Source organism: Salvelinus sp. IW2-2015, linkage group LG8 (genome assembly GCF_002910315.2).
Source record: "Salvelinus sp. IW2-2015 linkage group LG8, ASM291031v2, whole genome shotgun sequence".
Taxonomy (NCBI): domain Eukaryota; kingdom Metazoa; phylum Chordata; class Actinopteri; order Salmoniformes; family Salmonidae; genus Salvelinus; species Salvelinus sp. IW2-2015.
This window is the reverse complement of record NC_036848.1, coordinates 49,820,283-49,836,730: the sequence shown is the minus strand read 5'-3', so window position 1 is coordinate 49,836,730 and position 16,448 is coordinate 49,820,283. Positions and strand designations below refer to the sequence as shown.

Genomic DNA, 16,448 nt, shown 5'->3' with positions numbered 1-16,448 from the left:
AACTGGTGAGATGGCAAGGTGCACGCACACACACACACAACCAACTGGTGAGATGGCAAGGTGCACGCACACACACACACAACCAACTGGTGTGATGGCAAGGCGCACGCACACACACACAACCAACTGGTGAGATGGCAAGGTGCACGCACACACACACACAACCAACTGGGAGCATTGGGTTTGGTTGAATTTTCCCCTGGTTTAATGCTGCATACAGTACCTTCGGAAAATATTCAGACCCCTTGACTTTTTCCACATTTTGTAACATTACAGCCTTATTCTAAAATGTATTACATTTTTTCCCCTCATCACACTACACACAATATCCCATAATGACAAAGCAAAAACATGTTTTTATACATTTTAGCAAATTTATTASAAATAAAAAACAGATATCACATTTACGTATTCAGAACTTTTACTTTGTTTGTTCTGTACTTTGTTGAAGCACTTTTAGCAGCGATTACATATCGAGTCTTCTTGGGTATGCCTACAAGCTTGGCACACCCGTATTTGGGGAGTTTTTCCCCATTCTTCTCTGCAGATCCTCTCAAGCTCTGTCAGGTTGGATGGGGAGCGTTGCTGCACTGCTATTTTCAGGTTTTATCGACCCAGAGAATTTTGTTTCTCATGGTCTGAGAGTCTTAAGGTGTCTTTTGGCAAACTCCAAGCGGGCTGTCATGTGCCTTTTACTGAGGAGTGGCTTCTGTCTGGCCCGTCTACCATAAAGGCCTGATTGGTGGAGTGTTGCAGAGATGGTTGTCCTTCTGTCCTTCTGTAAGGAACTCTGGAGCTCTGTCAGAGTGACCATCGGGCTCTTGGTCACCTCCCTGAACAAGGCCCTTCTCCCCSGATTGCTCAGTTTGGCCGGGCGGCTAGCTCTAGGAAGAGTCTTGGTGGTTCCAGACTTCTTCCATTTAAGAATGATGGAGGCCACTGTGTTCTTGGGGATCTTCAATGCTGCAGACATTTTTTAGTAACCTTCCCTAGATTGGAGCCTCGACACAATCGTGTCTTGGAGCTCTACAGACAATCCCCTCGACCTCATGGCTTGGTTTTTGCTCTGACATGCACTGTCAACTGTGGGACCTTATAGACAGGTGTGTGCCTTTCCAAATCATGTCCAATCAATTTAATTTACCACAGGTGGACTCCAATGATGTTGTAGAAACATCTCAAGGATGATTAATGGAAACAGGATGAACCTGAGGTCAATTTCGAGTCTCATAGCAAAGGGTCTGAATACGTATGTAAATAAGGTATTTCTGTTTTTAATACTTTATACATTTTATACATAAACTGTTTTCATTTCATTATTATGGGGTATTGTGTGTAGATTGCTAACTTTTTTATTCATTTAATACATTTTAGAATAAGGCTGTAATGTAACAAAATGTGGAAAAAGTCAAGGGGTCTGAATATTTCCGAAGGTACCGTATGTACATCATAAGGTGGAAACCAGGGAACTATAGTCATCTCACGCTGTAGGATAAATAAGACAGGGTGGCAGAGGAGAGGAGACAGGAAGAGGGAGAGGAGGCTCTTCAACCAACAACGATCGTGTCCAACATAGTCCACTGTTTAGTTTAAGTAGTGAAATCCATGCCTTGCCTCGACTTTACAAATAAACTCAGGAAAATGTTGTACAGTAGTAGGAAATAACAAACCATGATTGACTAGGCCTAGAAGTCTGTGATACAAGTTGTGTCTCTATAACTGCTAAAACATTTATTTTTATATACTGATGTGCCTGGTCTCAGATCTGTTTGTGCTGCATTGTCACCTCCTATGGTCATTGTCATGCCTTCATGAGTTAGCTGTACAGATGGTTATGTATACTGAGTTGAGTTGACTATATAGCACAAACCAATCTGGGACCAGGCTTCTGTTGTGACACACTGCATAGCTTTGATGCCTACTCTAAGACTCCTTGTGATGGACATATCAAAGTCAGAGTCTTGTGCCCTGAGAGTCCTGACCATTCTATACTAATCAGCCAGTCACCCTATGGCCTACAGCTGCACGTGCACCCCTTGTGCATCCCAGGCTTTGCATAGTGTCTACAGTACTTCACCATGGCAACAGGTGCGGATTTGACAGCCTGAGACTGTTAATGGCACTTTAGTTAGCCTTTAATAGGAAGTGTCCTGCTATCGCTGTGGAAACACCACTCTGACTCCCCAACATACCCTGTTAGTCACTACCAATAAAGACATGAACACCTGCAAGGCTGGAGAAATGTAAATGACGACATTATATATTTACATTTATGATATCATATTTTCCTGGATCACTCAAAACTCCTGGTCTGTGGAAATAATGACAAATCAAGCACTCTCTACATGACCTGGGGAAACAGGCCTAGTAGGCTGTAATAAAGTACTCCTGGTTCCCAACCAGGAGTACTTGGCCTATCCACAGGGGTACTTGAGAAGAATCATTAGACCATATGCCTACTGGTAAAGTCTAATCAACTCAAATCAAATAATATTTGTCACATGCTTCGTAAACAACAGCTGTAGACTAACAGTGAAATGCTTACGGGCTATTCCCAACAATGCAAAGAGGAATAAAGAGAAGTAATAGAAAAATAATAACACAAAGAATAAATACACAATGAGTAACGATAACTTGGCTATATACACGAGGTACCAGAACCGATTCATTGTGCAGGGGTACGAGGTAATTTGGTAGATATGTACAGTACCAGTCAAAAGTTTGGACAGACCTACTCATTCAAGGGTTTTTCTTTACTTTTACTATTATCTACATTGTAGAATAAACTATGAATTAACACAAATGGAATCATGTAGTAAGCAAAAAGTGCTAAACAAATCAAAATATTTTTTATATTTTAGATTCTTCAAAGTTGCCACCCTTCGCCTTGATGACAGATTTGCACACTCTTGGCATTCTCTCAGCCAGCTTCATGAGGAATCATTTTCCAACAGTCTTGAAGGAGTTCCCACATATACTGAGCACTTGTTGACTGCTTTTCCTTCACTCTGCGGTCCAACTCATCCCAAACCATCTCAATTGGGTTGAGGTCGAGTGATTGTGGAGGCCAGGTCATCTGATGCAGCACTCCATCACTCTTGGTCAAATAGCCCTTACAAAGCCTGGAGGTGTGTATTGGGTCATTGTCCTGTTGAAAAACAAATGATAGTCCCACTAAGCGCAAACCAGATGGGATGGCGTATCACTGCAGAATGCCGATGTGTGCTAGCCATGCTGGTTATGTGTGCCTTGAAATCAAAATACAATCACAAACAGTTTCACCAGCAAAGCACCCCCAACAATCACATTCCTCCCTCCTCCATGCTTCATGGTGGGAACCACACATGCGGAGATCATCCGTTCACCTACTCTGCGTTCTCACAAAGACACAGTTCCAGTTACATTGGAACCAAAAATCTCAAATTTGGACTCATCAGAGCAAAGGAGAGATTCCACCGGCTCTAATGTCCATGCTTCTATGTTTCTTGGCCCAAGCAAGTCTCTTCTTATTGTGTTCTTTAGTAGTGGTTTCTTTGCAGCAATTCGACCATGAAGGCTGATTCACCAGTCTCCTCTGAACAGTTGATGTTGAGATTGTTTCTGTTACTGAACTCTGTGCAGCATTTATTTGGCTGCCAATTTCTGAGGCTCGTAACTCTAATGAACTTGTCCTCTGCAGCAGAGGTAAACCGTGTCATCCTTTCCTGTGGCGGGTCCTCATGAGAGCCAGTTTCATCATAGCGCTTGATGGTTTCTGCAACTGCATTGAAGAAACTTTCAAAGTTCTTGAAATTTTCCGGATTGACTGACCTTCATGTCTTAAAGTAATGATGGACTGTCATTTTCCTTGAGTCTGTTTATTATTATTGAGCTGTTCTTGCAATATGGACTAGGTATTTTACTAAATACGGTGTCACGAATCGGTCAAAGGGAGAGAGAGAGTGACCAAGGCGCAGCGTGTGCAAAATACATCTTCTTTTATTAGAGACTAGGAAAAAACACGAAACACGGAAACACCTATAACAAAACAAACCAAACAAACCAAAACGACCCGTTGCACTAAATTGAACGTAAGTAGCATGGACAAGCAAACAATACGTTCAACATAGACAATTACCGCACGCAACACCATGATGGCCCATGGCTGCCCTTAAATAATGGCCTCCCAATTAGAGCAAAACCACAGCTCGTCCTCTAATTGAGAAAACCAATCCAGGCAGCATCGACATACAAAACACCTAGACAAGACATTTCCCCATTAACCTATCAAACCCCTAGACAAACACCAAAACACATACTTCCCCATGTCACCCTGACCTAACTAAAATAATAATGAAAACAAAAGATAAACTAAGGCCAGGTGTGTGACAATAGCGGCTTTCTTCAAAAGTATACCACAACCTACCTTGTCACAAAACAACTGATTGGCTCAAACGCATTAAGAAGGAAAGAAATTCCCGAATTTACTTTTAACAAGGCACATCTGTTAATTGAAATGCATTCCAGGTGACTAACTCATTGGAAGCCTGGTTTGAGAGAATGACAAGTGTGCAAAGCTGTCATCAAAGGCAAAGGGTGGCTACTTGAAGAATTCTCAAATATAAAATGTATATTATTTTTGATTTGTTTAACACTTTTTTGGTTACTACATGATTCCATGTGTTATTTCATAGTGTTATGTCTTCACTATATTTTACAATGTAGAAAATATAAAAAATAAAGAAAAACCCTTGAATGAGTAGGTGTGTCTAAACTTTTTGACGGGTACTGTCTAAAAGGTTAGGCTAAAGTCACTACGCAACAGGAAAGATAATAAACATAAACAGCAGCGATGTGATGAGACAAAAGAGTCAATGGTCATTGCAGATGGTCCAGGTAGTATTGGTTAACCAATGTTTATTTTATTTTTTCTATCCCCTTTTCTCCCAATTTTCGTGGGTATCCAATCGCTAGTAATTACTATCTTTGTCTCATCGCTTACAACTCCGTACGGGCTCGGGAGAGACGAAGTCGAAAGCCAATGCTCCTCGAAGCACAACCCAACCAAGCCGCACTGCTTCTTAACACACGCGCCTCCAACCCGGAAGCCAGCCGCACCAATGTGTCGGAGAACACCGTGCACCTGCACCCCTTGTTAGTTTCCGCACTGCGCCCGGCCCGCCACAGGAGTCGCTGGAGCGCGATGAGACAAGGATATCCCTACCGGCCAAACCCTCCCTAACCCGGACGACGCTAGGCCAATTGTGCGTCGCCCCACGGACCTCCCGGTCGCGGCCGGCTGCGACAGAGCCTGGGCGCGAACCCAGAGACTCTGGTGGRGCAGCTAGCACTGCGATGCAGTGCCCTAGACCACTGCGCCACCCYGGAGGCCAATTGGTTAACTATTTAACTAACTATTTAGCAGTCTTATGMCTTGAGGTTAGAAGCTGTTCAGGGTCCTGTTGGTTGCAGACTTGCCTTGCGGTAGCAGAGAGAACATGCTATGACTTGGGTGGCTGACAATTTTTAGGGCCTTCGTCTGACACCGCCTGGTAAAGAGGTCCTGGATGGCAGGGAGCTCGGACCCAGTGATGTACTGCACTGTACGCATTACCCTATGTAGAGCCCTGCGATCAGATGCCATACCAAGCGGTGATGCAGCCAATCAAGATGCTCTCAATGGTGCAGCTGTAGAAGGTTTTGAGAATCTAAGGGCCCATGCCAAATCTTTTTAGCCTKCTGATGGGGAAGAGACGTTGTCGTGCCCTCTTCACAACTGTGTTGGTGTGTGTGGACCACAATAGGTTGTTAGTGACCTGCTCCACTACAGCCCTGTCGATGTGGATGGTGGTGCCCGCTGTTTCCTGTAGTTRACGTTTCCTGTAGTRCAGCTCCTTTGTCTTGCTCAAGTTGAGGAAGAGGTTGTTGTCCTGGCAGTGATCTGACCTGCTCCCTGTAGGCTGTCTCATCGTTGTCGGTGATCAGTCCTATCACTGTCGTGTTGTCTGCAAAATTAATGATGGTGTTGGAGTTGTGCGCGGTCACGCAGTCGTGGGTGAACAGGGAGTACAGGAGGGGACTAAGCACGCAACCCTGAGGGGCCCTCGTGTTGAGGGTCAGCGTGGCGGATGTGTTGTTGCCTACCCTCACCACCTGGGGGTGGCTCGTCAGGAAGTTCAGAATCCAGTTGCAGAMGGAGGTGTTCAGTACCAGCATACTTAGCTTGGTGATGAGCTTGGAGGGCACTATGGTATTGAATGCTGAGCTGTAGTCAATGAACAGCATTCTCACGTAGGTGTTKTTTTTGTCCAGGTGAGAAAGGGCATTGTGGAGTGCAATAGAGATTGCGTCATCAGTGGATTTGTTGGGGCCGTATGCGAATTGGAGTGGGTCCTGGGTGTCTGGGATGATSGTGTTGGTGTGAGATATGATCAGCCTTTCAAAGCATTTCATGGCTACAGATGTGAGGGGGCACTTCACATGAGAGGTATTTCAGGGGAAGTCCYGGCAGAGCAAAATGTACTTGGTGGTACAGTAATCGAAAAAGGTTTAGAAACACTGATATAAACTACAAAGGCATCAAACATCTGCTAAAATTGACTGTGACAATGGGTTAAACACGTGATGTGTCAAGTGATAAATTAAGAGATGTGTTGCATTAACCCCTTTTATCTACAGCACATGGACCCTGGAGAGAAACCCATTTTACCTCTGTTTCCCATGATCAATGTCAGGTAGCCTGTGATAAGCACAAATTCTGAGGACTGGCTTTGCCGTCTCCACTGGGTCTGGAGTGATTCCTGGAACGAAACACAAGAGGTGGCTTGGGGTCATTTATTATTTTATTTGACCTTTATTTAACTAGGCAAGTCAGTTAAGAATAAATTATTATTTACAATGACGGCCTACCAAAAGGCAAAAGGCTTCCTGTGGGGACGGGGGCTGGAATTAAAAATAAAACAAATAAAATAAAAATATAGGCCAAAACACACATCACGAAGAGAGAGACAAGACAACACTACATAAAGAGAGACCTAAGAAAACAACATAGCATGGCAGTAACACATGACAACACAGCATGGTAGCAACACAACATGACAACAACATGGTAGAAACAACATGGCAGCAGTACAACATGGTAGCAGCACAAAACATGGTACAAACAACATTAGAGCACAGACAACAGCATAAAGGGCAAGAAGGTAGAGACAACAATATATCACACAAAGCAGCCACAACTGTCAGTAAGTGTCCATGATAGAGTCTTTACGAAATATGACAAAAAATGCTATTGAGTTATTGGATGGACAGTCAGACACAGCATATTACTATATAACCCCAAACCTCCTACAGAACATAACTCAGTGTTCTGATTCCATCTAGTGTTAGGAAAAACACTTTCAAGTTTACATTTTATTTATTTTACTCATAATGTGAGAGAAAAAGTGGGAAATAAGTTCAAGTTCATGTTCCAAACGTTATGTGAAAATGAAAATGTGTCTTTGGCTAGCAGGCATATGGCTAAAACACATCACAGGAACCAAACAAATCACGTCCATAACTACTTTACTATCTTCTCTTACCTAGTATACCACCAGTCTGTGGGGCCACTGTGTCCAAGTGTCTTTGGTGTCGTTGTTGCACCTTGTGAAGGTCCAATTTGGTCACCAAATGACATCTGTGGTCCTCAGGAAGAGTGAAGCTCCACACCTGGAAATCACATAATGACTGACTGACTGACTGACTGACTGTCTGTCTGTCTGTCTGTCTGTCTGTCTGTCTGTCTGTCTGTCTGTGTGTGTGTGTGTCTGTGTCTGTGTCTGTGTGTGTGTGTGTGTGTGTGTGTGTCTGTGTCTGTGTCTGTGTCTGTGAGAGAGAGAGACCAACCTGTCCATCAGCAGAACCAGTGACAAGCTGCCTGCTCTTCTCCAAGAACAACATACTGAGTAGTGGAGATGCTGGAGGACAGAGGGCGTGGACAGAGAGTTATTATTGATTAAATATCAAACCAAATGTACCGTAAACTGGTGTATCCACTGTTCACATACCTGACAATACAGCAGACTGATAGAGAATCTGTTCCATTTTTAATCCCCAAACCTTTCGAAAAGAGAAATTATCAATTGGTAAATGTTTAAAACCTGTTCCTATGGACAACAGTCTCTCTTGGAACAATAAACAGACGATRGCACACGTGAAATGATGCAAGCTASAGCTGACTTAGTAGCTAGTKATTTCATTTGTACTTAGAAAGCTACAGTGTAGCGTACACTTTGATAAGGGATGCAAAAACGACTTCAAGCAAAACAACTGAAGCCAAGTTATTTCACTGGTTAGTGAATAACCTGACTGTACCTTAAATGTGCGGTCTTCTGATATGGACACCAGGATGTCTTTGTTCCATGGACAGAACTCAGCTGCTGTCAAAGGTCCCAGGTGGCCAGCCAGCACGGACAACACTTCCTCTATCTGGAGGTCAGTCAAATAGACAACACATTCTCTATCTGGAGATCAGTCAAACAGACAACACTTCCTCTATCTGGAGGTTCAGTCAGTCAAACAGACAACACTTCCTCTATCTGGAGGTCAGTCAAACAGACAACACTTCCTCTATCTGGAGGTCAGTCAAACAAACAGTGTATGCAATAGAAGATAAGATAACTTTATTGTCCAACTTTATTGTCCATTCATTTGTCATCATCTTACAAGAATTATAAAAACATAACACAAACACTTGTTATAAAGGATGAATTTGAGGGGTAGAGTACACATTCAGCATGCTGTACTTACATTGGAGTTGAGTATGTATACTTTCGCCCCTGAGCATGCAGCCACTCGCTCATCACAGGGACAAAATGACAGATGGWCTACCTTGCCCAGTAGTGTCCCAATAACTGTACCAGACGCAACTACCCCTGAAAACATCTATGCTATTAGTATTTCAATAATTGTACTATATAGCATTGTAAATTGATTAATTGAGTGAGTGAGTGAGTAAATGAGGCCTTACCAGTATATAAAATGTTGCCACTGAATTMAAATGTATTGTTGTCTTACTGTTCATACAGCTATGAAGCAAAAATCCTCACCCTCCCTAGTTCTCCTGTAGCAGCGCCGGATGTCCCAGACTATGACATAATCTGCAGAGGCAGAGCAGAGCAGGAGAGGGTCTCTACCTGTCCCAAATACCATGGCAGAGATGTCTCCATGGTGACCAGTCAGTCGCAGGGCCTGCAGAGGGGAGGAGATGCATTGGAGTGTGGTGGAGCCATGTGATGCAATGATTGAACAAGCAGATTTCTTTACACTTAAAGAAATTCTCCAGTACTTTTSTATAATTTATAGCTAGTAGTTCTGAAAGTAGCGCACATGAGCCAAAAGTGGGCCCCAAGAATTGCGTACTACGTCACATACAGTACCGGTCAAAAGTTTGGACACACCTACACACTCATTCTAGGGTTTTTCTTTATTTTATTATTTTKTACATTGTAGAATAATATTGAAGATATCAAAACTTTGAAATAACAAATATGGAATAATGTAGTAACCAAAAAAGTGTTAAACAAATCAAAATATATTATATATTTGAGATTCTTCAAAGTAGCCACCCTTTGCCTTGATGACAGCTTTGCAAACTATTTTCCTAAAGACTCTCATGGTCTGAGAGTCTTAAGGTGCCTTTTGGCAAACTCCAAGAAGGCTGTCATGTGCCTTTTACTAAGGAGTGGCTTCCATCTAGCCACTCTACAATAAAGGCCTGATTGGTGGAGTGCTTCTGGAAGGTTCTCCCATCTCCACAGAGGACCTCTGGAGCTCTGTCAAAGTTACCATCACGGTTCTGTTACCGTCACCTCCCTGACCAAGGCCCTTCTCCCCCGATTGCTCAGTCTGGCCGGGCAGCCAGCTCTAGGAAGAGTTTTGGTGGTTTCAAACTTCTTCCATTAAAGAATGATGGAGGCCACTGTGCTCTTAGGGACCTTCAATGCTGCATAAWMTTTTTTGGTACCCTTCCCCAGATCTGTGCCTCAACACAATCCCGTCTCGGAGCTCTACGGACAATTCCTTTGACCTCATGGCTTGGTTTTTGCTCTGACATGCACTGTCAACTGTGGGACCTTATATAGACAGGTGTGTGCCTTTCCAAATCATGTCCAATCAATTGAATTTACCACAGGTGGACTCCAATCAAGATGTAGAAACATCTCAAGGATGATCAATGGAAACAGGATGCARCTGAGCTCAATTTTGAGTCTCAWAGCAAAATGTCTGAATACTTATGTAAATAAGGTATTTCTAAAAACCTGTTTTTGCTTCATCATTATGGGGTATTGTGTGTTGATTGATGAGGAAAAAATATAATTGAATCAATTTTAAAATAACACAGTAACGTAACAAAATGTGGAAAAGGTCAAGTGGTCTGAATACTTTCCGAATGCACTGTAGTCGCCAAAGTTCCGAAGCATGTATTTAACGGTGGGAAGCTACTGAGGAGGGCATATAGGTATTTTTATAATATCAAATCTTAGATGCCATCTTCTCCTGATGTGACCTTGAGTAAGGGTGTGTGTGTGTGTGTGTGTATGTCTCTGTGTGTCTCTGTGTGGGATTGTGGTTGGGAGATAAAACAGAACATCCTTTTGGCTAACATCCGTTTCCAACTTATACTGTAGGACTGTCTGTAACTGACCTTCAGCTCTGGGTCCAGGAGACAGTGTATCAACAGGTCCTTGCCTTGTAGTGGTGAGGCACAGTGAGAGGGACAGCAGGCCAGCTGCAGGTGAGATAGCAGTCTATCACAGSACAAGGATAGCTTTTCCACCATCAGTCTGTTGGTCCCTCTGCCTTCCCCACATCCATCCATGGTGATCGTTTCTAGCTATGTAGTTACTCTGAAAACAGCAAAATAAAGAAATCATAATCCATTGAAATAAATGGATAGCTAGTTAGGCTAATAACCCACTAAAACCATATTGATAACCCAAATAGGAGCAGCTAAAATATTATTTATCGCTATATTTGTTGCAGTAACTGCACTGTGTACTGTCACTCACAGACAGTCTTTCTAGTAGGTAATAGCTAAGAGCTGTATGTAGTCTGTGGTAAGGATTACCCAGCTAGCTAAAGCTAGCCAACTAGCTAGATGGGTAACAGAGCACATGTCTTGCTAACTTACGTTAGCTAATACTTTAGGCAACAGTCGTATTCTAACAGTAGAATATATTCTGCAACATAGATAGTCACCCACCTTAAAATAAATGCAGGTTAATTGTATCTCTAGCTAACTAAATTAGCTAAATATAGCAAATTCCTCACTACACCCTTCTAGACCAACCGACAGCCTGCAATATGGGTCAAAAAGTATTCTGGAGGGTTGCCTGGATACCAGGGACAACAACAGCAGATGCTCAAGTTTCCCCTTTCACATGTGTTGTAGTACTTGCACCTACCGCCAAGTGATACTGTTGTCATGTGCATGGTTTTCAGAGAGCTTGAATCGTGAATGGCCGGGTCACAACTGTTGTATGCTGGCTGACTGGCAACGTCAACAGCCGAACCTTCTAATTATTTCAATGGGCGAGGAGAAATAACGTATAATATTGGTCACAATCTGAACGTAACTGTCCTCGCACGGGAAGCACGAGGAGAAGGAGGTGCGATTTACCGGTGTTGTGGGTGGCAGGTAGCATTTAGAGCGTTTGGTTAGTGACTGAATGATTGCTAGTTCGAATCCCGAAGCTGACTAAGTGAAATTTCTGTTGAAGTGCCCTTAACCAAGGCACTTAAACCCTATTGCTCAGTCGTCACTAATTAAGTCATAAACCCTGCCCATTTCTAAAATGTATGGTCTTAAAATCTGATTTTAAATCAAACCCTAACGTTAACCTTATCCTTAACCACACTGTTAACACTATGCRTGACCCTAACCTTAAATGAAGACAAAAAAGCTCATTTTTGATTTCCTTATTTTTTACAATATAGACATATTTTGACTTTGTGGCTGTGTTATCTAGTGGAAGCCTCGTTGCTCCAGGGTCACAGTTGATAATAGCTGATAATTGGCAATAAACCCACAATCCCTGTTCTTAAAAATAAAAAATTGTACCAGGCATTGTCTGAGCAAGGCCCATAAAATTGCCTAAGACTTTAGCCACCCCAGCCATGGACTGTTCTCTTCACTACCATCTGGCATCAGGTCTCGGACCAACAGGCTTATCTCCTAGCAATAAGACTGCTGAACAGCTAATCAATCAATGGCTGCCCAGTGCCCAACCTCACCCATGGACTATCTGCACTGACTCTATGCACACTCACAGGTCTCTATCCATACATTCACACACACTTACACGGACACTCTCTCTCATATACACACACACACACATATTTATGCCCACAGGTACAATCACCATATACGACGCTGCTGGGACAGGTTGGGGATATTCAGCTGTCAATGATGCAGTTGACAATATGGATGATATTTGCTTTTTATAATAATTCTCAAGCTGTTTTGAACCAAGTCCAATTGACAACCTAAAAATACATGTTTGTTGTACGCATAGTTGTACCTAGTGCTCAAAATACTGTACACTTTTGTTGTAGCTACCTAGTGTTCATGTCATCATTCAATCAGACCGAGACCTGTCCTTAATATAGCAACAATGTGATAGGAATATCACTTGAGAAAAAATCTTAAGTGGATTTAATGTGATCCTGTTTGTAAGTCCAGGGCCCAGTTTTTCTAAATGTTTAATCAAAATGATGCTGTGTTGTCTCAATCCTGATCCCGCATTAAATTGTTCCCAGCACAAAGCGCTGTGCCACCAGAGACTCTGGGTTCGCGCCCGGGAGGTCCGTGGGGCGACGCACAATTGGCCTAGCGTCGTCCGGGTTAGGGAGGGTTTGGCCGGTAGGGATATCCTTGTCTCATCACGCACCAGCAACTCCTGTGGCGGGCCGGGCGCAGTGCGCGCTAACCAAGGTAGCCAGGTGCACGGTGTTTCCTCCGACACATTGGTGCGGCTGGCTTCCGGGTTGGAGGCGCGCTGTGTTAAGAAGCAGTGCGGCTTGGTTGGGTTGTGTTTCGGAGGACGGCTTTCGACCTTCGTCTCTTCCCGAGCCTGTACGGGAGTTGTAGCGATGAGACAAGATAGTAATTACTAACAATTGGATACCACGAAATTGGGGAGAAAAGGGGGTAAAATMTATCAAATAAAATGTAAAAAAAATTGTTCCCAGCAGAAAGACAACATTTCACCCAAATGTCATGATCATATAAAATGATCTTCATTGTAGCATATGATGTGGTGTGTTAGGGATTTGGTTAAGTTTTCTCTTAAAAACTGCATCCAAAAACATGGAGGGACCACATCTGACGAGGGAGCAGAATTTATCTGGATAAAAAAACTAGGCCAAGAAAGAGGATAAGCATTTTACTGATACGATACCGTTATGTACAGAAGTCCAGAAAGGACATGTAAAAAAAAATAAAAAAATTTAAGTATTTATCTTGTCGAGATCACAAGATCATTTTCTTTTCATCACGACATAACAGAAGTTGTTTTGTCGAGATCACGATCATCAAAAGTAGCATGCTTCATCCATTCATTTGTACAGATGCACGATACCCACCTCCTCAAGGAACCCTGTGATCGCAATGCGCTCGTGGGACATTTAAGCCCTGAAAGATCCCTGACATGAAGTTCTGTCTCCCAGGCTGTGAGCCGCCCCCAAGACCACAGCCAATCGCATGCAAGGGACAACGCAGCTAACTTGTCTTCTTGTGAGCTAGCTAGGTAGTCTTGTTAACAAGCTTGTTATCTATGCTGGTTGTTAGCTTTTGTAACTAATATGTGTATAATTATAAGGGATAATATTTGAATCAGTGGAGGCTGCTGAGGGGAGGACGGCTCATAATAATGGCTGGAATGGAGTGTAATGGCTGGAATAGAATGGTATCAAACTGTTATGGGATTTTTATGAATAATGACTAAATTATGTATACATTTAACTTAGAACTATAACTAAACAGAATACTACTATGTTACTGTATGGATGTACAGTATGAATCTTATTATAATCATAATATTGAATATAATGTGGGTAGTTTTAGTCAAGAATTAGAACAAGGACTTTCTGTTCCTTGTTAGAAACGAATGGAGCTATCGTCAGACCGGCTGGAATGCTGTGTTCCTTACAGGACATTCTGTCTCTACCCAGGGAGGGGAGAGACCTTGGGCTGGTAGTAGATTGTTTAACAGGTGGCAGACAATGTGGGAAGGCTTGTGAAATATATTGCCATTGTATCCGAGAGGAGGAAGGACATTTTAAAACCTATGACGTCATTTTTATTATATAACCTGATGTAAATTGTACTATGATCAGTACTCTCGAGAATAAACGCTATTGATTGATTGATTTTGAGACTGGTTTCTGTCCATTTTATGCAAATAAGTATCTTACAAATTCTTATGAATGGGCAGAGTGTTTTAATTGAATTGGTTGATGAACATATAGGAATGAAATTCCTTTAACACAAACACATGAAACCATGTGTTCAATATCATTCCATTCACTCCATTCTGGCCATTATTATGAACAGTCCTCCCCTCAGCAGCCTCCACTGATTTAAATTTAATGCTCCATTCCTGACAGCCGATTAGATTCAATTTCAGCCTCAGAGCTTGATCAGATTTGCTAGCAGCCTCAGAGGCTGATAAATKAGGATTCTGCCTTGTAGGCTGTTTCATAGTTAAAGATCCTTGCAGGCTGACAAAGCAGTCAGTTTGCTTCAAACGCAACCACACTGCACACTGCCCTAACCCATCTGGACAAGAGGAATACCTATGTGAGAATGCTGTTCATCGACTACAGCTCAGGCATTTAACACCATAGTACCCTCCAAACTCATCATCAAGCTCGAGACCCTGGGTATCGACCCGCCTGTGCAACTGGGTACTGGACTTCCTGACGGGCCGCCCCCAGGTGGTGAGGGTCGGTAACAACATCTCACCCCGCTGATCCTCAACACTGGGCCCACAAGGGTGCGTTCTGAGCCCTCTCCTGTACTCCCTGTTCACCCACGACTGCGTGGCCATGCACGCCTCCAACTCAATCATCAAGTTTGCGGACGACACTACATGTGGTAGGCTTGATTACCAACAACGACGAGACGGCCTACAGGGAGGAGGTGAGGGCCCTCGGAGTGTGGTGTCAGGAAAATACCTCACACTCAACATCAACAAAACAAAGGAGATGATTGTGGACTTCAGGAAACAGCAGAGGGAGCACCCCCTATCCACATCGACGGGACAGTAGTGGAGAGGGTAGTAAGTTTTAAGTTCCTCGGCGTACACATCACGGACAAACTGAATTGGTCCACCCACACAGACAGCGTTGTGAAGAAGGCGCAGTAGCCTCTTCAACCTCAGGAGGCTGAAGAAATTCGGCTTGTCACAAAAGCCTCACAAACTTCTACAGATGCACAATCGAGAGCATCCTGTCGGGCTGTATCACCGCCTTGGTACGGCAACTGCTCCGCCCACAAACCGTAAGGCTCTCCAGAGGGTAGTGAGGTCTGCACAACGCAACACCCGGGGGCAAACTACCTGCCCTCCACGGACACCTACACCACCCGATGTCACAGGAAGGCCATAAAGATCATCAAGGACAACAACCACCCGAGCCACTGCCTGTTCACCCCGCTATCATCCAGAAGGCGAGGTCAGTACAGGTGCATCAAAGCAGGGACCGAGAGACTGAAAAACAGCTTCTATCTCAAGGCCATCAGACTGTTAAACAGCCACCACTAACATTGAGTGGCTGCTGCCAACATACTGACTCAACTCCAGCCACTTTAATAATGGAAATTGATGGAAATTGATGTAAAAATGTATCACTAGCCACTTTAAAACAATGCACTTAATATAATGTTTACATACCCTACATTACTCATCTCATATGTATATGTATATACTGTACTCTATATCATCTACTGCATCTTGCCATCTTTATGTAATACATGTATCACTAGCCACTTTAAACTATGCCACTTTAGTTTTATATACCCTACATTACTCATCTCATATGTATATACTGTACTCTATACCATCTACTGCATCTTGCCTATGCCGTTCTGTACCATCACTCATTCATATATCTTTATGTACATATTCTTTTACCCTTTACACTTGTGTGTATAAGGTAGTAGTTGTGGAATTGTTAGGTTAGATTACTCGTTGGTTATTACTGCATTGTCGGAACTAGAAGCACAAGCATTTCGCTACACTCGCATTAACATCTGCTAACCATGTGTATGTGGGGTTCGTGCCGTGGGGGAGATCTTCATGGGCTATACTCGGCCTTGTCTCAGGATAGTAGGTTGGTGGTTGAAGATACATCTCTAGTGGTGTGGGGGCTGTGCTTTGGCAAAGTGGGTGGGGTTATGTCCTGCTTGTTTGGCTCTGTCAGGGTAT

At 43.2% G+C, this 16,448-nt stretch overlaps 1 protein-coding gene across 1 annotated transcript in view; it reads right to left on the bottom strand.

The window, feature by feature from the left end:
• wdr27 (WD repeat domain 27) overlaps positions 1-11,314 on the bottom strand; it is a 173,387-nt gene extending 162,073 nt beyond the window's left edge. The window contains exons 1-9 of the mRNA XM_023993602.2: positions 11,225-11,314; positions 10,667-10,868; positions 9,069-9,210; positions 8,770-8,894; positions 8,335-8,448; positions 8,028-8,079; positions 7,867-7,937; positions 7,563-7,689; positions 6,689-6,779 (exon numbers count right to left, since the gene is read on the bottom strand). Coding sequence (XP_023849370.2) covers positions 6,689-6,779; positions 7,563-7,689; positions 7,867-7,937; positions 8,028-8,079; positions 8,335-8,448; positions 8,770-8,894; positions 9,069-9,210; positions 10,667-10,840 — 896 coding nt within the window. The 5' untranslated portion in view covers positions 10,841-10,868; positions 11,225-11,314. The remainder of the gene's footprint in view (positions 1-6,688; positions 6,780-7,562; positions 7,690-7,866; positions 7,938-8,027; positions 8,080-8,334; positions 8,449-8,769; positions 8,895-9,068; positions 9,211-10,666; positions 10,869-11,224) is intronic.
• Between the last annotated feature and the right edge of the window lie 5,134 nt (positions 11,315-16,448).